The 18,230-nt window shown below is 55.3% G+C and overlaps 1 protein-coding gene, 1 long non-coding RNA gene and 1 other non-coding gene across 5 annotated transcripts; 2 read left to right on the top strand and 1 right to left on the bottom strand.

The window, feature by feature from the left end:
• Positions 1-3,039: 3,039 nt before the first annotated feature.
• Positions 3,040-6,348, top strand: LOC132336827 (uncharacterized). The gene is made up of 5 exons (XR_009488968.1): positions 3,040-3,166; positions 3,786-3,865; positions 4,912-4,999; positions 5,977-6,103; positions 6,263-6,348. It is a non-coding gene; the product is annotated as an uncharacterized LOC132336827 (long non-coding RNA).
• On the top strand, positions 3,641-3,716 carry LOC132336876 (small nucleolar RNA R38). The gene has a single exon (XR_009489013.1). It is a non-coding gene; the product is annotated as a small nucleolar RNA R38 (small nucleolar RNA).
• A 1,071-nt stretch (positions 6,349-7,419) lies between the features above and the next one.
• Positions 7,420-17,630, bottom strand: ST6GALNAC2 (ST6 N-acetylgalactosaminide alpha-2,6-sialyltransferase 2). 3 transcript variants are annotated; one of them, XM_059864718.1, is made up of 10 exons: positions 17,308-17,630; positions 12,286-12,441; positions 12,109-12,166; positions 11,308-11,482; positions 10,191-10,356; positions 9,969-10,107; positions 9,701-9,804; positions 9,466-9,549; positions 8,802-8,901; positions 7,420-8,613 (listed from the first exon to the last, which is right to left on the bottom strand). In XM_059864718.1, the coding sequence occupies exons 1-10, from the start codon at positions 17,430-17,432 to the stop codon at positions 8,446-8,448; spliced, it is 1,275 nt and encodes a 424-aa protein (XP_059720701.1). In that variant the 5' UTR covers positions 17,433-17,630; the 3' UTR covers positions 7,420-8,445. The 3 variants fall into 3 exon arrangements, with proteins under 3 accessions (XP_059720701.1, XP_059720702.1, XP_059720703.1); XM_059864719.1 differs by having other exon boundaries at positions 12,286-12,378; positions 17,308-17,622; XM_059864720.1 differs by lacking the exon at positions 17,308-17,630 and adding an exon at positions 14,510-17,226 and having other exon boundaries at positions 11,308-11,450; positions 12,286-12,378.
• Positions 17,631-18,230: the final 600 nt, after the last annotated feature.

The raw sequence follows: 18,230 nt of genomic DNA, 5'->3' as shown, positions 1-18,230 counted from the left end.
TTAAGGACCTTGTGGAAGGCTTTTTTTTTTTTTTTTTTAATAGTACAGATCTTTTCTCTTGGAAATCAGACACCTAAAATATCAGCAAGCAATCTCCAGCCTTATCCAAAGGGACTGTTTTTTGTTGGGCACTCAGCATTTCTGACAGAAACAAGCATCAGTCCCTGCACCTCAGCATCTCCTCGTGCTCTGTGCACTGCAGCCTGGCAGGGGGCTGGGGTCTGCCAGGGGGGAGCTGCCTTTTAATGGGTTCAAACACCCTGGCCATATGTCAAAGATAACCACAGCAAAGCACCTCTGAAGCCCCAGATGTTTTGTTTATCCCGGCTTTGTGGAGCCCTGTCTGCAGGGTGGGACCAGGGCAGGCAGAGGGGAAATCAAGAGGAAATCAAATTACTGTCAATTAGCATGAGAGTTTCTCCCTCGAGGGATTTACAGGCAGCTAAGAGAAGAAATGGGTGGAAAACTGAGAGATGACCTTGTCCTTCAATCTGAGCATGGGATCAAAGCCCAGCCAAAGATGGAGTGGTTCTGTCATTGATTTCCATTTGTTTTTCCATCCTTCCCTCTTCTGTCAGATACTGATCTCTCAAATGATTTATGGGAGGAAGCAATCCCTTCCAAATCCTCTGCAGGGAAATTGAGAGCAGTCCCCAAAAGTTCATGTGTAGAAGATCCTTTTCATAGCTTTCCATACTTGTTCAGCCTTTCAGAGACTGGAGCAAGAAAATACCATAACTGATGGAGATTGGCCACAGGAAATCTATCCAAATTATGTCCAAACTGCCCTTGGGAGCAGCACTGCAGCTGCCTGAGGAAGGACAGTGTTTTCAGACCCTCAGACCAGGCTGTAACTTCCTCCACATCTCGGAAGGTTCGCAGAGCCTCAGAAAAGCCACCACATCACAGTGACCTCGGGGAGGCTCTGCCTTATCCTGCAGCTCCCAGTGAAGGTTCCAGGCCGGAGATCTGTGGGTCATGGTCGCCCTCTAAAGGGAAGAGCTGAGAAAATTCGATTAATTCCCACACAGGCAAAGCTGCAGAGAATTAGGAAAGCGTGGGCATGGGCAAGGCGATGGCTATCCCTCTTCACTCAGAGTCTTTGTTCTGACTCCAAGATATCCTTGGAAACATTACCCGTGCACTGCAAATATGAATTATTACATCCAATCGACTGCTCACTTAGCTCATGCTCTTCTCCTGAATTTTTATTGTTGAGTCCATTCATTACTCGGCACCTGGCAGAGCTTATCCTTTTTTAGGCACACACGGGCTCTGTGGGCTGAGCAGCTTCCACCCAAAAATCGAGATAGTGGCAAATCCCTCAGCACCTCCAAGTTACATCTTCTCTCATTCTGGGATCTGAACTCTGCTTAAGGGGGATTTTTAGTTGTTTTAGTTTTTAAAACTTGCCTCCCTTGGGGCCTCGAAGGGCTAATTCTAGTTGAATTAGATGGGTTATATTTGCTTATTTAGGAAGCTAAAAGCAGCCAGGCAGATCACCAGCCTAATCTTCATGGAGCAAAGGCTGCTTCAACGAAGGCTGGGTTAATTACTGCTGTTCTCTACCATCATCTGCCTTCCTGCCAGGCCAAACACTCAATCCACAGGCTCCTGAGGGGCAGGGAGACTCCTGTGCCCTCATGTCAGAGCCCAGGACTCTCTGCAGGCTGCTCTTCCCAGCCAGGACAGCATTTGGGGTTTCTGCATCCAGGGGGACACAGAGGTCTGGGGAACACCACAACCAGCTGCTGGTGTTGGGAGCAGCTTATTTAGAACAGCACATTGGTATCTCTCTGCAGCCTTACAAACATTTTTTTTAAAGCCTCCTGCAACCCGTTGACTGTTGCTGCATTTCTCTTCCCAGAGAAAAGCAAAGCACAATTCTTCTCAAGGATTTCTGAGATTCACATTCTCTGGACCTCAGGGAAAGTGAAAACATAATTCTTATCATTTGCTGTGTCTGTGTTGTGCCAAAGTAGAATGCAATATGGAGATTGTTTATCCAAAGTGAGGGTGTTTTGTTTCCTTGGCCTGTCAGGGCCAGGTGTGTGTGTGTGTGTGTGTGTGTGTGTGTGTGTGTGTGTGGATTGTTGGGTGAGAGTCACGAGATTCTGTGCAGTGTGAGCTGGTGAGTGCTTGGCAGATTCAGTTTAGATGAAATATATATAGTATAGTATAATAAAGTAATTATTTCGCTTTCTGATATCAATAGAATCAGATGTATCATTCTCTGCCCTTTGTGGGAGTCGCCTTTGATTTACAATAGTTGACTTTTTGAAAGAAACTTTAAGAAACAGCATGGGCCCTTCTGAAGAGCAAAGGCGAAGTGGGAATTTGGGTGAGCACACCTCTGACCCAAACACCCCAAGGCACCAGGAATCCTGACATTTCAGGGGTGGCACTGGGGCTGGCATCTGTACTCAGACTTGGCTGCTTTCAGATTCTGGTTTGTTGTCTCTCCATTCCCATTCACTCGAGCTCTTTATCACAAGGATGGATAAGCCTTTGGGGCAAGAATGTAGATGTTAGCAGTTTTTATGTTTCTTCTCTTCTGTTCTGTTTGCAATTTGTTAATGTTCACATAGACTTCATATACAAGCTAAATACAATCATCCATAGTTTCATATATGTTATAATTTCATTTATAGTTTCATGTATAAGCTAAATAGGATCCTGTGGATTTCGTGTCAGGTTTTAACAGCAAAAGACAATCAAAGCACGTCCTGGAATCATTGCACATGCAAAGCGTGACACATACATTTACTAACTAATCTCTGACTAATTCCCGATTTCCAGCTAATTAGACCCTTCCTCCATGAGCTAATGCATGTTCAGCCTTTTGAAGCATTTGTCCGACTAAGAAAAATTATACGTGTCTCCCTACTGAACAGGAGACATGAAGAATTAATAAATAATTAGTAAATACCATTACGGAGTGGGATGTGGGGGGCCAGGAACGCTCTTTACTCCTGAGGGACGGGACTACACTTCCCGTCAGCCCCCGCGCTCCTCAGGGGGCAGGACTACAGTTCCCATGAGCCGTTACGGACCAGGACTACAGTTCCCATGAGCCGTTACGGACCAGGACTACAGTTCCCATGAGCCGTTACACGGTCCCTTTCCCCGCGGTGTCTGAGCCAGCGTGGCGGCGGAGCTGCGTGTGGTGAGTGGGCCCGGCCGTCATCGGTCGCCATCCGCGGGCACGGCGGCCTGCAGGGGCGCGGGCACGGCGGGATGATGCGCGGGGAGCTCCCGTACGCTGCCGGAACCGCCCGTAGGGCTGCGGTGAGGGCTCGAGGGCGGGCTGCATGGCGGGGCGTGATAGTGGCCCCTCTTCCCGCCGTGGTGGACGGAGAGAGCAAGGCCGGGGGCTCTGGGCCCGGCGGGCTCCGGCCCTGCCGTGACGGGGCTGCGCCAGGAACCGCGGGTTGGCCCGAGCCATGCTCAGCGATTTATGGGCAGCGGGTTCGGCTCAGCCGGGGCCGTCTCCCAGCACCCCGAGGCGGGGTTCAGCGGGCCGGAGTGCCGCGTGTACCCGCAGGCGTCGGTGCTGTCCGGGTGAGGAGCGTGACAGCCACGAGGGCAAGAGCAGATCTGCGATTTGGGATGGTCCTCTACTCTTTAGCTGTTCTGGAAGCTGAGCTAGTGATGATAAAAGTTATCCCTGTCTGAATTGGATCTTTCTTCTGTGGAAGCGTAACTCTGAGGCTCAGTGTTAGAGACAAAAAGGAAAAGGAATGATTTGGTACCCGAAGTAACTCTGTCCCCTTTCTCGGTTTCAGAGTATGACACCGTGTCGAGAAGGGGTGAAAACACTCCCGTGGCTGGGGAGCTGATATACGCACAGTGCACCTTCACAATGGTGAGAAAGAGCAGCATCTGTCTTGGCATAGTCTGGTTTTCTTTTTCTCCTCTAGGGGGGTTATGGAAAACTCACTCTGCTGTCTCAAATTATACCCTCCTGCATTCCTGGGGCTCCTGGGAGGGGATATAAAAGCCCAACGGCCTGATGAATGTAATTAAGCCAATAAAGGCTGTAGCTTTGTCACAGCTGCCACCTGAGTGTGCTGCCCTTTGCTGGCACAGAGCACAAGCTGAAAAGCAGCATGGATTGAATGGGAATTTTACTGGTGTTTGTGCCCAGCAGAGCACCTGCTTGTCAGCGTGGTCAGAGATGAGCCAGCGTAAAAGGATGAGAGGTAGGAGGGATTGGATGACAGCCCATTATGGAGACACTTGACACAGCTCATCTCATAACTGTATCTGTCACAAAAATAGACCTAGTGACAGAATAATTGCTCTGTTTGCCTACCTGGAGGTGCTCTGGGACAGTTTCAAACTTGCATCAGGTTGCTGGGGGTGGGGAGGTGCAGCTCACCTGCCCCAAAGGGTCCTCCTGTGGAGGACACACCCTGAGGAATCTTTCACCTGAGGGCATGTGGCTGTCCTATGTCTGATAAATGCATTTCTTAAGATAAACCCATAGACCAATTACACCATGCATGGATGGGTTATTCTTGTGTGCAGGGAACAAGTTGGACTGGGAGGTTTTTGGAAGATGAGGAGAATGTCAGGTTGAAACATCTTAAAAGGGTCCAAACCACCAACAACTCAGGGCTGGTGGGGTTTTTCCCTAAGCAAGGATTTAAACAGCATCCACCTCCCAAAGTTTCTTGTCTGTGAATGAGACAGCCCCCTGGCAAACATTCTCCTGTGTGTCTTGAGGGACACGTTTCTGCTCTCCTAAGTTTGTGAGACAAAAGTTGCCTGTCTTTGAATTAAGAATTTCTGTCTAATTCTTGCTCTGTGATCCAGTGCTGGGGTTTCTTCTCAGGAGAGGTGAGGAAAAGAGAACTGACTTTATTTAAAGTACTTTTGCTAACAGTGTTCATTATAACTTGTATTTAGGAGGAAATGGTCCTGCAGAATCCTGGGGCTGCTGTTGCCCAAAGACACCTTTGGCCAGAGGGCAGCTGCTATGTTTGGCTTCAGGCTGGTAAGAGAATTGAATTCTTCAGTATTGTATGTTGTTTGTTTTTAATTCATTAATTATATGCCAGTAATTAATGAATTAAAAAGTCACATTGAGTCACCTGGTGAGCCTAATCTCTGAAGGTTTACCAGGAGAAATCCCAGGGAGAACAGCTGTGTGTCTGTACTGTGTGTGGTTTTGGGGAACATGAGGGGTTTGTGTAGCCAGGGCTGGGACAGACACTGAGCCTGTGATGTGCTGTTATCCCTGTCTGACACTCAGCTTGAGGAGGAAAATGTCCACTGAGGCTCAAAAACTTCCCTTAGTGGGTCCCCTGCCCCTTGCAAAGAGTCCACAGGTGTGAGTGGCACCAGTGTGACAGAATCTGTCCCCTGTCCTGCCACCCTGGCCTGTGTGACAGCAGCCAGGTGCAGTCCCAGGCACCGCTGCAGAGCTGCTGTTGTCATAGCACAGTTTAGAGTTGCAAAGAGCTTTCAAGTTCCTTGTGCAAACAGTGACAAATTGAAGGGCAGATAAGAAATGCATTTTTTATCTTCCCTGATGTACAGTCACTGAACATACAGGCTGGCACAGCACTTTGTCTTGGGCAGCTGACAGCTGCCTTCTGCTAAATGATTTTATGCTTTATTGAACAGAATTTGGTTTTGTTTGCAGAAGGTCATTAACAACTTCTGACAGGCCAGCAGAGCTGGTGACAGGGAGTGTCATTAGGACTGTGAAAGGGGAGGGAGTGGCACCACAAATCAGGCATTTGGGTGCTCTGACAGCACAGCTCTCCCAGACAGCATCAGACACTGGGACAAGCACCTGGAGCTTTTGACTTCCAAGGTGTAACAGGGAAAAGAAAGTGGAGAGGCAGCCTGATAATAAATGGGACAAGTAAAAGCTACTCAGTGCTTTGAGATCAGAAGGGCAGGAATTGTTTCAGAATGGACTTTTTTAGGAAAACAGTTACAGCCTTGGTTTGTGGTTTCTCACAGATCTAGAAGGAAGATTGTTCTGGACTGGATGTCACAAATGACTGCTGATATGTCATGTGAAATGGCCACCTGTGTGTAGCCACAGGCTCCTCCTGACTGCTCAGTGGTTGCTGCAGCCACACTGTGGGTAAGGGACCACTAAAACCAAAAAGGATTTGGGTACTAGTGCCATTGGCCTGGGTGGGAGCAAGGTTTTGTCTCTTGAGTCCTGTACTCCAGATTAAATTGTGCAAATCAGGAACTTTTCAGCTGCTCTGATACTATTGTTTTTTTGTTTTTTCACCAGCACCTGATCTACTGTTGGCTGGAGGAAAAAGTCGTTCCCTGCTTTCTGCTGTTTCAGAATAAAATAAATTGTGGAAAATCTTACAAGTTGAAGTTGGGTTTTATTTGGTTATTTCTGTAAACGTTTGAGTCCATGCTCTTAAAAGTGTTTTCTAACTGTAATGATTCTGATTCTTCTTGGACAGAAATGGTTTTGTGCAGGTATGAAGGATTTTGGATTAAAACCCTTCCTGAAATCGCTGTTGTGAGCTTACCCTTCATAGCAAACCTGATAACACAAAAACTTCAGTGTCTGCAGATTCCATCCCAGAAGTAATTAATGGGAACAGTGTGACAAAACTAACTTATGGCTAAGGTCTGCCAAATGGTTCTTGTGGTGTGCTTGGGAATACAGCCATGAATAAGTCCTTAAAATGGAGTTAACTCCAGCTCTGCCCTTGGCTGGGAATGTCCCTTTTTGAGAGAGGAAACGAAGGTGCTCGTTGTGGTTCCCAGTGTTTGGTTCCTGATATGCCTGTGAGCTGGATGATTTCAAGCAGGATGACAGCACCATCCTGCTCATCTTGCCCTGAGTGTCACAGTGCTGCTGATGTCACCTGAGGCTTGGCCAGAGCTGGTTGGAGGAGGTTCCAGAGTGTCTTGGCCAGGAGATGTGAGGATCAGACCACTTGTGTCATGAAAGGTTTTGCTGAGTGTTTGGGAACATAAACAGGCCTGACAGGCTGCTGTGGTACCAGTCAGTGTAAGGTGGCTCTGATGAGAACAAAGGTTAATTTGAGACGTGGGAACACAAGATGGGCCCCAGGCTAGAGATTACATCTGGAACAGGCTTGGAGCCTAACCTGAGTCTGAACCAGCTGGAAGCAGCCTGCTGGAGCTTCAGGGGGTTTGGAGGTTCCCTGGCTCAGGGCCAGGGTATCTTTTGCCATCTCTGTACACCAACCTTGTACAGTAAATAGCATTCCAAGTGGAAAAGGGCTGTGCTCAGAGCTTACAGTCTTGAGTCTCCATGATTTCAACTGGTTTCCATCCCTATCTGCCTCTGGAGCTGTTCCCTAGCTGAAGTCTCTACTCCCTGCTACTGCTCCTCTGCTGTGGGAGGTGAAGGGGGGGGGGGTCTCACCCCACCTAGTTCATCAAAACAACAAACACAGGTGCTAGGGAAAACAATCATTCAACATTTATGTAATTACACAAAGTGGGAAAGTGTCTTGCATTACACTGCTCTGTCTCCAGCCCCCACCAGCTGGAGAAGCCTCCGCAGGTGGGTCTCCCTGAGCAGTGCTGGTGGATAAGGGACAGCTGAAGGGTTCAGGACCCTCCCCTCCCTTGGGGTTTGGGGAAGGAAATTAAGAGTGACCATCACTTTGACCCACCTGGTGTGGGGCTGCCTCTCAGAGGCACCATGGAGTCCCTGTGCAAGAAAAGCCTGACAAAGCCAGTGCCACACATGGCTGAGGCCAGTGTCACCTCTGGGCTGCTCAGAGCCTGGAGTGTTCCTGGTGTCCTGGCTGAGCTGCTGTGACCCTCCTTATAGCTGATGGCTTTTGAGCCCCTTCCTTGTCAGAAAACACCAGACCTCAAAAAGAGGACAGTGACAGGGCCCACTGTGTCTGTCCTGCTCTCTGTGCCACTGACCAGGGAGGCAAACAGATCCTTCTGGAACGTGGCACACATCCACACACAGCTGGCTGGAGCTAGGACTTTGCAGTCTTTCTGGAGAGAGGTGTTCTCTAGACATGTCACCTCTTGTCACCTGAGCTCCAGTGCAAGGATTTATCCTGCCTGCTGTGGTCCCAACATGGTGATGAGCATCTAGGGTGAAGGGCATTTTCCAGCATCCTCTTCCAGCATCACCCTGCCCTTCCTGTGCTCCACAGGGGCCACTGCTGCCCCAAAGCCACATTCATGGGGCTGGCAGGGCACAGCCACATGCTGTGGTGCTTCTGGCTGCCCCAAAGGCTATGTTCAATCACACTGATGCCTGAGGAGATGCAGCATTCCTCCACCAGCACCAGCTTCCCCGTTATCCTCACATCACTGCTGGCTGTGGTGCAGCAAGCCTGCTCCGTGGGCTGGCTGGCCAGCTGGGGAGAGCCCTCAGGAGGGAGAAGGTGACCCTCAGGAGAAAGGAGGAGAGCCTCAAGAGTCCTCGGACTTGGCCCTGTGGGCAACCTCCCGACCTCAGCGCTGGTAGAGGGTGATGATCCCTGCGCGGTGCAGGCTCCTCCAGAGCGCTGCCTCCAGCATCATGTCATGGTTGGCATAAAACACCAGAGGCTTCTTCTCCACCTCGTAGTAGTGGTCTGAGAACTGCTCGTAGTTCGCTGTGATGAACCCATAGGCACTGACCTGTGGGGAAGGAGGTGAGGCAGAGAGAGGAAGGGTCAAGGCTTCTCCTCAGCTGGTCCATCACCACCAGCAGTCACTTCAGGGACAGGGGACATGTAGGACAGCCACCAGGATACACTTGAACCCCACAGCAGCCAAATGGGGAATTCCCTTCTCCCCAGGGGGACAGTGGCCCTGTGGCCCCTTACCTGGTCGCAGGTGTGGAGCGCGGTGAGGAGCATGAGGGCACCAGTGCTGGGCATGTATAGGGAGCTGTACTGGGTATTGAGGAGCTCTGACCGCAGGAACCTGGCAGGAACACGGTGGCTGTGGGGATGGCACAGCCCTGCAGCCCCCAGACCCACACCCACCCAGCCCTCTCCAGTGACACCAGGGCCCAGTGAGGAAGGAGCACTGAGTGAAACAAGGGCTCAGGTGGGCTCTCTGGTGGCTGCTCTCATCTGCTCAGAGGTTGGTAAAAGGCACCTCTCTGCTGTTTGGAGCCACCCCAACCTGGGCACCTGCTTACATGAAAGCCAGGAAAAGACCATCCTGTTGGGACCTACCTTTGCTCCTGTTAGACTGGGACAAAATGTAATTTGTTGTGGGGAATGGGAGTAAGGGGAGCATGGGGAGGCACAGGAGGGGATGTGAGCTGTGCTGCAGTGAACACAGGAATGGCAGGGAGAGATGCCTCTGCCCTGTGTGCAAACAGCAGGGCAGGGGTGGTTCCAGTGTCTGGGGGAGACTGGGACTGCACTTTGATGCTGGGCAGCTACTGGTCTGTACTGGAATGAGCAGAGGGGGAGGGAGGTGGTCTGAGCCCAGCCCAGAGCAGAGCCAGACAGCAGCCACAGTGCTCATCACCCTCACCTTGCTGTCAGGTACTGCAAGAAATCAGGATGCAGCAGCTTGAACTTCTCGGCAGATGCCTCCAGTCCAAAATACTTCTGTGGGCTGCAGCAAGGCAAGGAGAAGGGCAGAACTTTGTCATGGAGTCCTGGAACTCCTTGGGGGTGTATCCCAGGAGGGACAGATGTGGGGAGAGGACAGGCGAGTCATGCCTGCATCACTGAGGATGCCGAGGGGATCTTGGGGAGCTACTCACTCATCTCCCTTGTCCGAGCCCTCGGGCACTGGGCTGCCCTGGATGGCTGATTTCAGCATGACGTAGTCCCGGATATCCGAGGGGATGAAGATGTACTTCAGGTCCTGCAGCAGGGGCACAGACGGGGCACTTGGAGGGGGGTTAGGGACACAGCCCACGCTTGCAGGCGAGGACTGAGGGCTCCCGAGATGGGGAGAAGGTCTCAGAAGCAAGCCCAGCCTGAAGGGACAACTTGATTCAAGTCACCAACAAGTCCTCAGGGTCTCACCTTGCCCTGGGGGATCTGAGTGAAGCCGTACTCCTCGTAGGAGATGAGGGAGTTCTTCATGGTGTTCACTGTGAAGCCGTAGAAGGAGACCTTGGTGCCGACGTCCTTCTCGAAGCCCTTGATCACGGCACCGTTGAGCCTGCAGGAAAAGCAGAGAACACGTGTCCAGGGCTGGCATCTCCCAGCACCCATGGCCCCATCCTGCCTGGGATTCAGCCTCACCTGAAGACCAGGTCGTGGCTGTCGATGGCCTTGCCCTGCCGCGAGCCGTTGAGGATGCCGCCGTTGCCCACCACGGCACAGCGGACACAGCCCCCGGAGAAGGCGGCCCTGTCGAAGAGCTGCCGGTTGGCCGAGGCATTGAGGAGCTGCAGGGTGCTGCCCACCACTGGAATGGAGCAGGATGGGACCAGTCAGCAGGGAAAAGGTGTGTGCCAACCCATGTAAGCATGTGCAAGAGCTGGCACAGCACAGCCAGGAGAAGCACACAAGAAAACTCATACCACCCTTGTGCGGGAGAGAGGTCTGCAGGTGGGATATGGGGGCACCAGATAGATCCATCTCTCCCAGCTTGGTGTCACCTCCTCATATCCCTTATCTCCCCATGCTCCTAACCCTGCTACAAACAGTGGCCACCCAAGGCTGTGCAAAGCACAGGGATGCATCCAGATATCTCCAGCCCCAGCCCTGCAGATACTGCTGCCTGTGCTGGCCACATCTCCTCCTGATGATGGCTCCTGTCAACACCAGCAGCACCCACAGCCCCGCCTAGGAGCAGATCCAAACCCATCTGCCACCCAAACCCTGCTCTGTGCTGCTCTGGGGGCATGGCATGACATGGGGGGACAGCCCAGCACCCTGCCTGGGGTCTGGAACTGGGGGCTGCAGCATCTCCTCAGGCATGGGTGGAAGGGCAGCACCAAGCCCAGCACCTTCCTTGCACCATCCCAGTGCTCTGATGACGTCTCTGAAATGCCACTGGTGCTCTCCTGCTCGCCGTTCCCAGCACTTCCCAGCCCAGAGATTGAAGCTGGCAGCTGCCAGGGAAAACAGAGAGTGGGTTTGGGGTGGGAAAGGAAACAATCTCCATGCACAACAATGGAGCTGGTTGTCTGAGCTCCTCCGGCTCCAGTTAATAATCATGGACACACTGGAGCTTTTATTCAGGGAAAATGTCACAAGATGCAGCCAGAGCCGCACCCTGTGCCCCAGGAGGTGGGGTGGGAAGAGATCAACATTCCTGGCTCCTCTGCAGGTCTCCTTGCCCGTCCCACACCTCCAGTCCCTTCTGGGCTCCCCAGTCCCCTCAAGCTGCCCCACATCCCAGCTGGGTCTGTACCTGCGAGGGACAAGCCTTGCCAGCCATAGGGGACATGTCTTGTCTTCAGCCTGTTCCAGGTCTCCAGGGTGAAGTGCTGGTCCCACATGAGCACGGGGGTGTTGAAGTGGAAGATCTCCCGAAACTTGGGGTCTGCCTTTGCTCTGGCCATTACAGAGTAGAGGCAGGGGCTGGGCTGGGAGGGAGGAAGGAGGATCCCTGCTCAATCTCCAGCCTAGGTCTCCTTCCCTGTGACACCTCCACCCCTCAGCAGGCTCTCAGCAAGGTGAGAACAAACCCAGGGACAGAAATGCTTCTTGTCCATCACATGGTCTGCTGGGTGACCCAGGCAGGGCATTGCCTCATGCCTTGGTTTTGTGCTGCAAAACAGCCTTTGGCAGCCAGCTCAGTGGGGCTGGCAGAACCAGGGCTTACAGAGTCACCTGAGGGCATGAAAGATTCATCACCTTCAGGTGTGGGCAACCCATTAAAAGGCTGCTCTGCTCTGTGAGAACACAACAGTAACAGCTCCCCTCAGGGCCTGGGTCCATCCCCATGAGTCTCCAGCCTGGACTGCTGGCCCAGGAGTCACGGGGTTGGATGAGGGTGGTGATGCTGGCTCCAGCCTCCACACTGGGGAATGGCAGCAGGGAGGCCTGGGGAGAATCACTTGTGTGGGTAGACAAGGTTGCTCCTCTGTAATCCTCTGCATTCCCTTCCAGAGGATGCTGCTCCTCCTCAGCCTCCCCACACAGCCCTTCAAGCAACAAACCCCAGCAGGGAGGGGCACCATGGACATTACTGTGCTGTGCTGATGATTACCTGCTTTCTGCTGGGCTCCGGCTCCTCCAGCTCAGCAGAGGGCTTGAAGGAATTCCCACTGGGATGGGGGAAACATATGGCAGAGTTAAAAATCCATTGCTTGGGAACTGGGGAAGCCCACAGTGCGAAGGGGCCTCCCAGTTCCTGCCAGGATGGCTGAGCATCTCCCCTCCTTACCTCTCCAAGCTGCCTCCAAGAGCCCACCTGTGGCTGCCGGCTCCCTGCGGTGTCCCTGAGGGAGCCAGGACCAGCGGCCCCGGCTGCAGCAAGCTGGGAGAAGACAAGTGAGGGCTCAGCTGAGAAGGTGACACTGAGCACCCTGACATCCCCCACCTGTAAGAGCCACAGGGCAGCACCATTTATCTCCTCTTCACTGCTGCCTGTGCCCACCCACGCCCATCTGCAAGTGGAGAGACGAGGATTTGCAAAATACAGGGTTTGTGCAGCCACCATCTCCTGGTGGGTCCCACCTCCAGGACTCCCATATACCAAAACAACACCCAGCCCAGCCTGCAGCCTTGGGAATCCTGCTGAGACCTCCCTGGCTCTTCCCACCATTCCCAAGTCCCAAGAGGACTGGGCTGGAATAAACTGGACAGGCCAGCAGGACACATTTAGTTGTTCTGCTGGAGAAGGCATCTGCAACTGGGCTCTGGAGGTTCTTGGGGTGCATGGGACACCCTCTACCATGGGAGTGACTGGGGCATGCCCTGATCCTTCATTAGCAGCAGGGGCTGCCCACCTTGAGCAGCTTGGGGTGCCCTGAGCCCCACGGGGCCGGGCTGAGCTGATCCAGCCCCTGGGGGACACTGGGGCTGGGGGTGGGCAGGCGAGCAGGAGGTGGGAGCCCACCGGAGGGGAACAGGCTCCCATTCATCCCCATACAGAAAGGCCCTTCAGAGCCCGGGCGGCAGGTGCTGCGGCCAGAAGGGGGCTATTGTGGAGGAGACAAGGGCTCCTTGTTACAGGATCTCTGCCTGGAGCCTGGGGACAGGTAAAGGCAGGTGGGGAGCGGAGCTCATCCCCCCCAGCCTTGCTGGCACAACGTGTCCTGGCACAGGGGCACAGTGGGAGTTGGGTTTCTGTCCCTGCCATGGCTCCTGTCAACACCAGCAGCACCCACAGCCCTGCCCAGGAGGAGATCCAAACCCGTCTGCCACCCAAACCCTGCTCTGTGCCACTCTAAGGGCATGGCATGACCCAGAACCCTGCCTGGGGTCTGGAACTGGGGGCTGCAGAATGTCCCCAGGAAGGGCAGCACCAAGAATGTTTTGTTCCCAGCACCTTCCTTCCACCATCCCAGTGCTGCCAGCTCTGAACAGGGCATGCTGAGGGCGCTGAGCCCCAACAGTGGAGCAGGGCAGCTTTGAAATCAAGCCTGTGTGTCTTGCCTTGGTGTCTCATAGGAAGTCAGGATCCCAGCAGGAGCAGGGCCCTGCAAAGCCCCCATCACTCCAAACAGCCCAGGGGTCAGCACAGCAGGGCCCCCACCAGCTCACCCCTGAGGCTCTCCTGAGACCAGCTGAGCAGGCAGAGAGAGGAGGGAGGGAAAATCCTCAAGAGGGTTCACCAAGATGGGACTGAACCCTCCCAGAGAGATGCAGAGCTGCAGCTTTCTGCAGGGCCTTTCTGGTGTTATCCTGGATCATCCAACTAGTCCAAGCCCTTGGCTTGCAGGGGGCAGTGAGGGTCTGCTCACAGCAATGGCAAGGCCGTCAGAGGCTGTACCAGACCTGCTGGTTACACTGGAAGCTGCTCTTTCAGCCCTGGTACTGGCAGCACATCCTCCAGGGCAAAGCTCTCCACACAAGTGTCCCACAGCTCTGCACCCCGAGTGGGCTTAGCCCTGGTGAGCTGCCCTGGGCTGCAGGGAGCTGCCCAGCCCCAGGGAGCTGCCCAGCCACCACCCAAGAGATGGACCAGGGCCTGGGGAAACCTCCCTGCTCCAACCCCGAGCTGGCTCCTGTGAAGCACTGAAGTCCCTGCGTGCAAAGCCCCTGGGTTGGCCACCCACCCATTTTCTGGCCACAGAGGTGCAGCCCCCACCAAACCCTGAGGCTGTTACCCTCACCCACCATGCCCAGCCTTGAGCTGCATCCAAGCAGCCTCTCCCAGCCCCACCACCTCCCCAGCCCTTCCCACCAGGTTCACAAGCCCCAGCTGCACATCTCTGCCCACCCAGCTCCTCTCCAGCTCTCCTGCTCCTGTTTCTTCCCTTTCCCTTCCCCGGCTCACCCAGCGCCTGCAGCACAAGGCAGAGCCCTGGCCGTGGCAGTGCAAGGGTGCTGCACTACTTTCTGAGCTGCCAGGGATCTGGGGGAGCCCCAAGAGGCTCAGCCTGGCTGTGCCCAGGATGGAGGGAGGTGGGCACAGGCAACCTGGCAGCTTAGCTCCTGCTTACCTTCCATGGGAGCTGGGCCCCAGCCCCACCCGTGGCCGGACACAGTGGGTGGCACCTGCTCATCGTTTCTCCCAGGCTTTGTGCTGAACTGATAAATCAGTGCCAGCACCTCCCTGCACTTGCTTGCCAGCTGTGGGTGCTGGAGCCAGCTCTCCAGCAGTGCTGCTGCCCAAACCCTGCTGGGAAGGGTGTGGGGCAGGCGGCCCCCCACCACACAGCATCTCTGCGGTGTGACAGGGAGCCAAGCGCTTTGACGTCACCTGCCAGGATGTGGTGAAGCACCTCGTGCTGCTTGGTTGACTCAGAAGATGACAATCCTGCCCAGGACCGACAGATGCACAATGGGGCTGTGGGAAGGAGTGGCTGTGGCTGCCCGGGCACCGGTGGTGGCAGCAGTGCCAGGCAAGGCTGGGTGCGCTCCCTCACCACAGTGACATTCACAAATATGACGTTGCTGGTCCAAGGCCATCCCTCATTTCCGGAAGATAACGCTGTGTTTGAGTGTTGTGAGCACACACTCCAGCCTTACCTTCAGCAAATACTCCCAGGGCCCCACAGAAACATTTGAGGGAGCCAAAACAGCAACAAGAACCTGCTCTTGCTCCATCTCACCGCGAAGGTCTGGGCTCCAGAAGCATCTTTCCCTGGTACAGAGCAGGAGTGGCACAGCAAGGCTGGGCAGAGCTCTGTGCTCATCCCATGTGCCCTAAGAATAAAGCCACAAGTGCAGCCAACAGCTCACCAGTGGGCTTTGGGACAGACGGCCAGGCAGGGAGTGGGACAGGGCTGTGCCCACCTGAACCCCAAGGGATTTGGTTCTCTCCATCCCAGCTCTGCAGGGAACAGGGCATTTGCCCACTTCCATGGGGCCACCAGCTTTGTGTGGGGCTGCAGGGGGACTTGGCATTGCTGTGGGGGTCCTGGGGTGACCTGGTGCTGGCAGTAGCCACCATCCATCAGAGATCAGCTTCCTCCTGATCCCCTTCATCCCCCTGTACATCTGCATGGAGACACTGCTCACACAAACCTCCTGCTGAAACTGAATAACCTGCACCCCCAGGTGAGGACTCTGACCCTCCTGTCCCCACTGGCAGAGCAGAAATGAGTGCTCTGTTGATGGCACCTCAACCTTGTGAAGTGGCTGGCCCAGTTCCAGCTCTGGACTCAGCCAGCAGGGCAGCACAGTTCCTCCAGGGACACAGCTCTGTTGGGACAAGCAGCACACATGAAGTGCCATGTTTCCCAAAGACAGGGAATTGAAGCAAACAAGCAGCACTCTGGTTCGGATTTAGCTTTAGGGGTTGAATCAAAGCCAAGAGGAGAGTCCAGGAGGGCTTTGGAGCACAGGTCAGCTCTGTGTTACCTACCCCTGGGCCCCTCTCTGGGGCTGGACAAGCTGACCCTTGGTCCCATCAGTCAGGGGCTGGAGCCTGGGCTGGCTTTCCAAGGAAGGTGACCTGGGGCTGCAGCAGGTCTGGGCAGGGTTAGCCTGGCATGTGGTGGGGGGGAACCTGCTCCCTCCTTCCATCCCATGGGTTTTCTCCACACCCACAGACCCTGTGTCAGGGCCTGGCTGTTTTCCATTCCCAGCTCCAGCATGGGCCATGGGAATGTTCTGCTGCCCTCATGGGCCTGAGTTTCCCCTTTCATGGACATCAAGCTCTTTGTGGGGAGCTGCTCACACCCCAGCTGTGACTGCCCCGAGCAGTTTTTGGTAATGCTGGCACTGCTGCACCCCCTGCACGGCGAGGGTGGAAAGAGCCAACAGCCAGCCCGGGCTGCTGCAGACACTGCTGATCCACCAGCCCGGCAGGACAGGGGACCTCTGCCTTTGGCACGGTGGCATCGGACAAGGAGAGCTCCCAGCTGCGGAAGGGAGAAGGGCTGAAGCCCAGGGCAGCTCAGCCGGCTGCACCCTCAGCAAATCCTGCTGCAAACCTCACCCTGTGGAGGACCGGCTCCGGTCCCGCAGCATCCCCCGTTCCAGCTGGGCTCTGTCGCACCGATGGCATCCAAAAGAGCCCAGGAGGAACTGGGGGACACCCACAGCGCCCTCCTGGCCCAGCACCTGATGCTCGCAGGGGACAGGGCAGCTGGTCCCGCAGCCCAAGCACCCGGAGCTCTCCTTCCCCGCACCCGGCGGGGCTCCCCGGGCAGCCCGGCACCCCCTGCGCTGGGCACGGGGGAGGCTCAGAAGGGGCTCCGGAAGGTTTGGAGGATGCAGGGGAGGCAGACAAAGGGGGAACTGCAAATTGCTGGAGTTTGGAAAACGCTGCAGCCCTGAGCGGTGGGGGCAGTCAGGGGGATCCGAGACCGGGGCAGCCGTGCCCTGCCTCTGCAAGGGCGGGGGGGTCGGTGCAGCTCCGTGGGGGCCATGGGAATGTTCTGCTCGCCCAGGACAATCAGCAGGCTCCGGTCCCGCCCCAGCCCGGCGGGAACACGCGGCGGCTCCGGCCGGCAGCGGGAGCGGGTTTGATCCCCTCCCTCGGCCGTCCCTGCACTCAGCCCTGGCTTCTCTGCACCGCGATGCGCTGAACCCTTGGGGAGCCTCCATGGCCTTGGGGTCCCGCTCCGGGCAGCGCTGGGCTCGGCTGGGGGCCGCGGGCAGGACCCGGTGCCCAGGACTCCTCAGAGCGGGGACAGAGCCCGCTGCCAGCCCTTTTTCCAAACCGGCCGGGAGCAGAGCTGGGTTCGCCAGCCCTAAGGAGCCCACGCCGGCACCCCGATTCCCCCTCGCATCCCAGAGCACGGGGTCCCATCCCTGCCTCCCAGCCCTCTCCCATCCCCGTCCCCCTTACCTGGCTATGATCCTCTGGCTGCTGGGCGCCTCCACCGTAGCGTGGTAGTGACTGTAGAGGAGCAGGGAGGATGTTAAACCCGCCAGGAGCAGAAGGCAGAGCCTTTTCCAGTGCGGGGACCCCATCCCGGGCAATTCAGCCACTGGAGCCCTGCAGGCGAGCGGGAGGTGGCAGCCAGCCCCGGGCACACAAACTTCCCGGCCCCTCTGCTCTCCCCGGACACCGCTGCGGGCTGGCTCCGTCCCGCCCCGGGTGCCCAGCCGCGCTTTGGAGCAGGCTGGGATATTCCTCCGGAGCGGTGGGAGGGAGGGTGTAAGCCGGAGGGAGGAGGCACCAGGCTGACTGGTTCAGACTTGCTGAGAAAAAAAGCACTTTTGAGCTGCATTTTCTCCGAGCTGGGGATTAAACATTTACCCAGACCAGAAAGGAACTGAGATTTTCTTTTCTTTTTTCTTTTTTTTTCTTTTTTTCTTTTTTTTCCCTCCTTATCATGCCACCCACCCACGGCTCATGAGCAGGGTTCCCCTTTTTGTAACTTTCTCGTCCGACTCAAACACCTCCGTGTTTGGGCTGCGCCACAGGGACACCCGGCGGCCCCACGGTGCCACCCCGAGCATGTCCCCGGACATTCTTCTTCTTATCATTATTATTATTTTGCGCTCCTCAGAAACTGCAGGCTCTGAAGTCGGGACCCCGACAGCAGCGCCCTGTCGCAGCCACCCGGTAAACCCGCCAGGATGTGGGGGAACCCCACAAATGTGGGCGAAAAATGTGGCAGCACTGATGGGGTGCTGCCACTAAGGAGGAGGGGGACACGGCTGGGGTGCTGCCCCCGGGTCCCAGCCACGTTCTGGCTGAATGGATCGCCTGCATTTGCAGCAAACAAAACCTTTCAGGGCTTTGTGGCAAGCTCGACAAAGAGT

Source organism: Haemorhous mexicanus, chromosome 20 (genome assembly GCF_027477595.1).
Source record: "Haemorhous mexicanus isolate bHaeMex1 chromosome 20, bHaeMex1.pri, whole genome shotgun sequence".
In the NCBI taxonomy this organism is placed as follows: Eukaryota; Metazoa; Chordata; class Aves; order Passeriformes; family Fringillidae; genus Haemorhous; species Haemorhous mexicanus.
Note: the sequence above shows the minus strand (reverse complement) of the source record. Positions and strands in the feature narration are given on the sequence as shown.